This window comes from Eumetopias jubatus, unplaced genomic scaffold, assembly GCF_037043125.1.
Source record: "Eumetopias jubatus isolate StellerSeaLion01/CBP00866 unplaced genomic scaffold, mEumJub1_p1.0 scaffold_2, whole genome shotgun sequence".
Classification (NCBI taxonomy): Eukaryota; Metazoa; Chordata; class Mammalia; order Carnivora; family Otariidae; genus Eumetopias; species Eumetopias jubatus.
In genome coordinates, this window is record NW_028274808.1 from 158971874 (window position 1) to 158980641 (window position 8768).

Consider the following 8768-nt stretch of genomic DNA (forward strand, 5'->3'; position numbering starts at 1 on the left):
TACCCAACGGAATGAGCCTGGGCAGGAGGCATTGTCTGTTTGACTTCAGAGTATTTGTGTTTCATGTGTTCTCAGCTATGCTTACGTTTTACTCTCTGTTTAAAATTGTGGCCTTTAGGATCTGTAAAAGGAAAGAGTATGTGTGGTTTGTCTCAAGACATAAATTGCTTTCTATACCAAGAAATCTCTAGCTCAGATTCCTTAAAAAATAAATAAAAAAAATTCTGCTATATTTTCAAAAAGAAGGGGAACTTCATAAGCATTTTCCAAAATACTATTTTTAAATGAGAAGATAAAAATGATGTAGATTATGTGGAATCAAAGGATTCTGTCCCTATCCAGAGTAAAAACTTGAGTAAATCTTGATGTAGACAGTGTAACAGGGGTAAAGCAGTGTTGCATAATGCATTTGTCTTTTAGACTTCAAGGTTGCTCCACGGGAATCCTTCAACTCCGCTTATCCTCTCTGCTGCATTCCCACTACAACAGAGCACTTTCTCTCAGTCACATCACCAGCACCACCCGTCTCCGCAACAGCAGCAGCTGAGTCGGCCCAGGACTGACAATTTGACCGATCCTTCCAAGGTTCAACCACAGTAGCACACACGACTCCTCTCTGACCTCAGGGGAGGTAGGGGTTGTCCATAGCAGTTGCTCAGATGATCTGAGGCTAGAAGGAAACGTTCCAGCAGTTTCACAAGATGCAGTGCTAAGTGTTGTAGTTTCTGGAATTAGTTAGCAGGGAAAGTGCTGCCTCGTGCTACAGATGTACATGAAATACCAGCCATCAGGAGATGATCAGGGGGCCATAGCCAATTCTGACAGTGTTTTACTTGCCCAGCTATTTTTTTGATGGGAAGAGTATATTGCCAAATGTTAAGAAGCTCAGCTATGAAACATGACCTCCAGTCAATCAGAAAGGCACTAACAATGTTAGTAACTTTTAGTGGTTCTGTGCCTGTTTTCAAGTGTTACAGAGGACACACCACTGTCATGTCAGGGGTTGCTTACAATGATGCCATGAAGACAGGGTCCGGTAGACCCAGTAGGCCCCCTTCCCCATTCCCTCTCCCTTTTCAGATAATGATTGGATAGTAATTAATTTCAGAATGTTGTGTCGTTCAAATTCTCTATGTACAGATGCTGTAAAAAATTATGTATATGTCTGGATAAAAAGAGAGAAAGCAAAACATTTTGTAAGCTGCATGAAAGCATTATCTATCCTAGGTGTATTTCCTTAGATTGACACCATGTGCAAACTAGTACGTTCTGTTTCCCCTTTTGTTTACAACACGGTGGTGTTCTACTCACTTTTCCGGGGCACAAGGCTTTTTGTTCATACTTTGGCTGTGATGTCACAGTTTGTTCAGTGAGGTATGATGTGCTGCTGGGAATGGATATTTTTTTCCAGGTTAAATTATTGAAGCAACAGGATTTTCAAGTTACTCAGAAATATCCCTCATTTCATTATTTTTCATTTATGTTTGAAAATAGGATTTGCACTGCTTTATTTTAGATGGTTGGAAGTTTTGGTCATATATTTTGATATAGTTCATAGTTGGAAATAGTTGTGTAAACGGCTTTCAATAAGCCTGAAAGTCATTTCAAGAATGTTCCAGTTATAGGAGTAAAATTTGCACACAAAAGATTTTAGGCACTTTTTAACATTCTCACTGGTGGGAATTTTAACTTTTAGGATTTGTTGGAATCTTTTTATTATCCTTCACAATTTCAATGCTTCTTTTAGTCAGAAATGATTCAGGGTTATTTGAGAGAAAAAAAAAAACCCATAGTGCCTTGATTTTGATTCAGGTGATAACTCACCATCTTGAACTCAATGTCTGGTTTCAGTAGCAGTTTTGAAACCTTTAGTACATTTTTAACAGCATGTGGGTGTCAGTGCCATTATGATTCTCCTAAGTTCCCAGGAAGACTGCTTTTAGTCTCTTGGACTAGAGGTACAAGTAACTTAGGGAAAAAAGGTGACATCCTAACACTATCAGAGTCATTGATGTGATGACAAAATTGTTTTCCTAAATCAGCATCTTCCTTTCAAGCTAAACAGTCAGTTAAGAATTACCTGTAAATATTTTCTCAATATGATCTTGATATTCTTACAAAGAAAAAAGAAAGGGTAGGAATTGGCTTTGCCTTCACTATAACACTAGAATATTGTAACTCACATGCTTTCTGAACATGAACTAAAATTTCATTTGGCAATATTAGATTCTAAAGGTAATAAATTCCAACAAATTACATAAAACATTTTATAGATTTTTATGGTACTAATAATTAAATTTACAACTATAGAGCAAAGGAAAATTAATGGAAATACCTTATTAGAATATCAAAAATTATTACTGAGGAAAGGGAGGATAGCAAGCTGTAATATATCAAAATTGACCTTAAAAGAAAATGTATAACAAACTGAGGCTGTTAAACAGAAGAAGGTTTTGAGCAATGAAAACAGCCTACTACAGAATTGCTCTTAAGCTCAGTTCTTAAGACTTTCTGTCCTCCACTTTGCTCTCATCCCGAAGGGATAATACTTTGTCTTTCTATAGACAACTGTACTTGGCCACACTTAAATTAGAAGTTATATTGAAAAAGAAAATAACCAAAGAAAGTTGGTACCTACCCTTCTACAAAAGAAGTGTCACTAGATACCAATCAATAATTAACATATCAAGAAGCTCCTCTTCTAGCTAAATGATCTGGATGAAGAGATTTCTGACTTTGTCATGAATGTCAAGAATAGTTGTCAGTGTGTGTGTGTAACTTGAGCATAGGTACACATAGACGAGCTTGATGCTGTAGAATATGGCAACAGTATTAATTTTCTCCCCTTTCAAATTGCCTTTCTCAACCTTATGCCATTCCATATATATCTGAGTTGTGCCTCATTTGTTTACTGGCAATATCTAGTGGTATGGATAGCAAAAGATACGAAGAACTGTTATATTAAGATTTATCCTCTAAATAACCATACTTACACGGAAAGATGGTCAACTGTGAGTACTGTGTACTTAGGTTAACAAAGGCAAAGCATAAGACAAGCCACAAGGTAAATCTGTAGACTATTCACATTCTCCTCTACCAATTCCTTCAAGTGTTTTCCATCCTTGTCAATATTTGGGAAGGAGAATTAGATAAAATGTTTTAGAATTCCTTTTGTTCCTCACAGCTCATTTTTGCCCTTAGAATGGATTGCCTAATTTAAAAGAACAGCCAGCTGCTTTCCTTCTGCTGTCAGTAGGTGTTGTCAAAGAGCTAGTGAGCATCAACCACCTTAGCTCCTTCTGTTTTCCTCCTGCTTTCCTTGAACTTGGGTTGCAGAGCTGTCCCTTCCCTTCCCTTCCCCCCACCCCATCATTGAGACTTGAGTGTTCTGATGAAGATTCGGCAGTCGCCTGTTCTTCATTTCTGTAGCCAAAGTTGTTCCTTAAAATCCCAAATCTGCGTAATGAAAACATACCAAATAGAGACACCTTTCAGCTACTTAAAAGTCATTATCTTCTTCCCTCTGCTTTACTCTCATAGAGATTCAATTTTTCTTAAAAACATCTTATTCTGGGTGGCACTTTTTAGGTAAGAATCTGTTGAAGCCATGGGGAAACGTTAGCTGCTCTGCAGTCACCCTGCTTTGGACAACTCAAGTGAGGACTGTGAGGATCAATCAAGTTGCTGCTAAGAGTGGTGTCAAACCAGAACCTAGACACTCAAAAGTTACTCCGATTTTTGGGTAGAATATATTGGAGAAAAAGCAAGTATGAGGGATGGGGATCGCACGTGAGCAAATACTACCTTTCAGTCTCCAAACTCTGTCCCAAGCTGAGGGGGTCATTTGCATCCCATGCTCTGCTTTGTCACTTAAATTTGGTTTAGGAATGTACTAGAAATAAGAGGATGCCAGTGACTTTGAATAGTTGGTTATAGAATACTCAGTGCAGAATAGTGAAAATGTGATTTGGATTTTTCCGAAGCACTAGAGTTTTTGGTCATTGCCTTAAAGCAGTCTGCTTGCAGTTAGTTCAGGGTGTGGAGGAGTGCAGCCCCATGCAGGGCATTGTGCTGAAGGGAGGGGAATCTTTGTTCAAGAAGCCTTAGAAAGGGGCCCCTTCAAATAGTACTCTTTCTCTGGCTCCAGACAGGTGAAAATTATTTTAAACTGGGTATTACTCAACTTGTTTCCTGATGTTCCCACTACAGTGAGGTAAACCTTTTTTTTTTTTTTCAGGTGGAATGCAAATAGCATTTTACTCTAGTATTGCTCATTTCTCCTTTTTTCTCTGGTTCTTTGCTGTTTGAAAGTTTGTTGGTGAACATTTGTGTAAAACTCATTCAAGTCTATAACCTTTCCAGTATCTGTGACCCTACTCTTCGTCCCTTGGGAGTCGATGTTGGAAGGTATAAACACTGGATATTACTATTGCTGAGTGAGTCTAGCCAGGAGTAAGTGGATTGGAGTTTCCAAATGGTGGAAAAGAAACAGCACAAAGGCACTTGCCATTTTACTAGCAATTGGAGAGAGAGACCCTTTTAAGTTTGTTTGGGTTGGGTGAGCATTCCTCTGAAAGGAGCTTCTGAAATAAATGCAAAGGAAAAGAGTCGACTATTTTTATAGCATATTTAATATATTTGTATATAACTATGAATATGTAGGAACCCTCCACATGCCTCCCACTTTTCTAATTTACTCCCCCTTTTGCCATAGCACTAGTAGAGCCTCATCCGCATGGGTAATGTGCCTATTGCCAGCCTACCAAAAGATAGTGCTGCTTTCTGAGACAGGTGAGAGGACCCAACTCTCACGCCTGGGGATCCTTTCTGTAGGACGAGCACACACTCTTCAAATAACGTACCAGTCTGAAAGCATCATTTTGAAATGTAACAAGCACTTTATTGCAACTCTTCATTTTGATAAAGTTTATTATCTTAGGCATTACCATTTCTAAAGGATCCCCAAATCATCACTTAGGTGAAATTTAAAAATGACGCATTTCTGAGAAATGTTTAGATCCAGTGAACCGTAGCAGGTTTATGGGAGTGATTTCAAGGTAGCCAAATGAATTTTGACTTTGGTTTTGAATGTGCTGGAGTCAGGAGATTGTAGATGCCTAGTTCCATTTCGACACTATTGTAAACCTATCTTGCCTATTGTGTGGACACCAAAAGAGACCAATGAGCCTGTTTATTTTCAGAGGTCTAGGAAAATTGCATCAGTGTGAATAGATGTATAGAACTAACCTAAAAGTGATTGGTAGTAATATTTTAGAATACGATAAAAATTTCAAGAATTATTCTGGGTGTTTTAAATGTGCTCTGAAATGTTGGCATGTCATTTCAGCGTTTCCATTTGAATTGCTCTTGTAATATTTTTGCACAAAAAGGACTGAGAAAAAGACTACTTTGGTTGAAGAGAAGTATAATTTGGTCTTATTTTAAATATGTCTCCTGTGGAAACACCGGGGATGCATTTTGTTGGTATAGTTATTAATTCAGGATATTTAAAGCAGTATTGAACAGCTCACAAGAAATTAAGCAAACGTGGACATTTAAAAATTAAAACTTTCTTTCCATGTGACTGTTTTTTGCATATTTTTCCCCTTGTCGTAATTTAACACTACATTCCTTGTTTTTCGTAAATAAAATAATACTTTGCAGGTTCTGCTTTTGAGTATTTAACAATATTTTGTAAGCTGACTGGGTTTTCCTAGGGAAACGGTCTTTTGTGAAATAGGATATAGTTTATGAAGAGACTGTTTAAGTGGAATTCCATCACCACCACCAGCAAACACTGAGGTGCTGCATTAAGTGACAATCAAAATAGTGAGTATTTATGGAAGAATTTAGAAAGTGACTTTAAAGACGCAATTGCTTTGAAAGCAGTTCTCTGGGTTTCTTGAATGAAAATGGCTAAATGTATTTATTTATATTTTAAAATATCTTTGTGTTGTTTTCTCATCAAAGTGATTTCACAGTGTCATGTATTTAATTTGTGGTTTTGTTTTGTTTTGCTTCGTAATCTTTTATGTAAAGAACTGACTCTTCTTATCTGGGGCGCAGTCTCGGGCCCTCACGAGGACTCTCCCCGGGCCAATCCAAATCTGTGTTACTTAAGGACGGCAGTGGAGGGCCCAAAGCCAGATGCCCTTGCACTTCCCGCCTGTTCTCAACTCAATTAAGAAAGAATAAAGGTAACTCCTTCCGAATCTGCTTTGTATAGTTCCAACCTTTTTCTAGTTTCACTTGCTGCCTTTTCTATTTTATGGGTACTTTTTATATGATTACTTCCCCAACGCAGCCAAAGGCCAGTATGACACAACCAATGGCACACGGTGCCTGTGTTTTGCCCATTTGGGGAAATGTTAGTAAGACGATCAGCATCTTCTAATGGACATCACGATCATATCCATATTACAGTCCATTTAAAGTCCTTAAATATAGGTGGAACAATGTATGTGCACTGTATTCTTCTAACAAAAAATGTTGGCCGTTTTTATATAGTGACTGTTGCTTGGTCCTTTAAAAACAAAAATCCTTCATACACAGCACTATCCACTGGAAGTAGTGTTTGAGCATTTGAAGCCTAGAAATTCGGAGGCTGTTTCTTACCTAGTATGCATTGGAACACAATTCTCCATGTTAGGGCTCCCCGAGTGTCTCCTGAGTCCCACAGGCTAGGGGCAGGGCACACTGTCTAGCTTTTGGGACCCCTTCAAGAATGGTAATGAAAGCAAGTCAACCACAAGTTGGATTTAATTGATTTGTAAAAAGTGTTTAACTCTGAGGGTTACATTGAAAATGTGTTTTCAAATGTATGCTTTTAAGTTTCTGAGGAAACAAACTGTGACATCGCTTTAAAAATGACATTCAGATATTGTATGTGTGTTTTGAGTTGGTCTGTACCGGTGCAGATTCACTGCTGGCAATGGTTGCTCCAGTGCTGAAGAGTTAAAATGGAGGGAAAGCTAGATTATCCTTAGACTGACGCATTATGTAACTAGACAATCAAGCAAAACCAGTTGGCCAGGAAATGTCTTTTTTTTTTTCCTTCATGTCAGCCAGAACAGCTGTAATTCTTAGACCATTCTAGAATAATTTTGAAATCTCTTTTACTATGGCGTAAGTTGGGGAAGGGCCTCCGTATGGCACTTGCACATTCACTCTATGTAGAGATTGAAGCCCAAAGATGAGTCACATTCAGTGCTGTATTGAAACCAGTTAGTGCAAAAAAAGTTTTATCTTTGTAAATTTATGTTAACATCAGTTATTAGCTGTAAAAACATACACCAAATTCTTCCTAATGTTCTGTGTGGTTTCTTGGTGTGCTACTCTTGACATTGCTATCCTTACTGCTTGGCTCTTGGTTTCAAGTAAAAATTAGATGTAGCCCGTTGTTCTTCACTTCCAAAAGGGTAGAGCTGTAAATGGCTAACAGATCTTAAGAATACCTACTTTTCCTAAAGCAAACATTTAACTGAAATCCAAACTGATTTACAAAAATGAGACTGATATTTTCTAGGTATTGTCTTCTGCCCAAATCCTAAGTTGCACAGAAGCACAAGGGGATAATGAATGGTTTCCATGGTGCTACATTAGGTTCTCTGACGATTTTTATGAGCTGTGTTTGGAAGTACAATATTATATAAAATGTGGATCATGTTACCAACTTAACTATTGATTGCCATTCAGTTTGGTGTTACAATTGGTTACACTTGTTTTTCAGAGCTGTCCTCTGAGAAGAGGTAAAATGTTTTATTAGCCTACCTCCACTCAGGCATCTTGGTGTATGATCATTTCTCCAGGTTATGTGCACAGTTTTTTAAAACTATATGTACTATAATTATAATGCTCTTTCCCATAGACTTTTGTAATTGTATTCAGAACCTAAAATGCTAGCAAAAGAGCCAAGCAGTAGCATTAGTGGTTTTTTTTTTGTAAATGTAAAATTAGATCCAGACTTTGTTTCCTTATTCAATTTTAAAAATAAAAAAAATACCTCAGTGCTATGTTTTTCCGTATCACCTGCATTTCTCAAAATAACACCTGCTTTATGTGGCACATAACTTGTAAGAATCACATTATTTTGGATTTTAAAGGAAGACTATTAAATATTTTAAAATCAATAAGAATGACATTTCCTTTTCTTTTATTCAGCAATGGAGTCTAACAGTATTAGCAGTTTTTACCTTGTAGCTTCAAGTCTGAGCTCCCAAATTCTGTGAGTAGTTCTGTCCTGATACAAGATTGTGGTGCCTCAGAAAGCTATGCTGTTATTCAAGTATCAGCTCATTCTTGGGCCAGGCTGTCTGCACTGCTGAGTCCGGACTGTGATGGGACCAGCTACTTTCGTAACAAGGAATTATCCTCTCTGTTCTTGCAAAAGATGTAATTACTTGTTGGCTCTATATTAGGGGAGTAATGGTATAGTGTGGGGTCTTAGCCTGAAATTTCTCTAAAGTGTTTTATTTTCACACGTGGGCATTGTATTTACTGCCCTGTAACTGCACTTGTTATGGTGGCTACAGAACTCCTTAAAAGTTTCCAAAAATGACTTTTTCATCAATATGTGCTATTGCTACTTTTAAGAGACAATTAAATAGAGTTACTGCACGTGGGAAAAGAACATAGCAGGCTGGGAGAAGCGGTGATGCTGTTTGGATAGAATAAATAGAATAGACTGACAGGACCGTGATTACTGAAGTTAGTGTGATAAAATGAGGTAGCCTTATCATGATCGGTGGTTATGGGTTCTAGAATCAAAC

The 8768-nt window shown here is 37.7% G+C and overlaps 1 protein-coding gene across 1 annotated transcript in view; it reads left to right on the plus strand.

Moving 5' to 3' along the window:
- CLOCK (clock circadian regulator) overlaps window positions 1-8100 on the plus strand; it is a 139121-nt gene extending 131021 nt beyond the window's left edge. The window contains exon 23 of the mRNA XM_028100556.2: window positions 421-8100. Within this exon, the coding sequence (XP_027956357.1) occupies window positions 421-600 (180 nt within the window). The 3' untranslated portion in view covers window positions 601-8100. The remainder of the gene's footprint in view (window positions 1-420) is intronic.
- The last annotated feature ends 668 nt before the right edge of the window (window positions 8101-8768 follow it).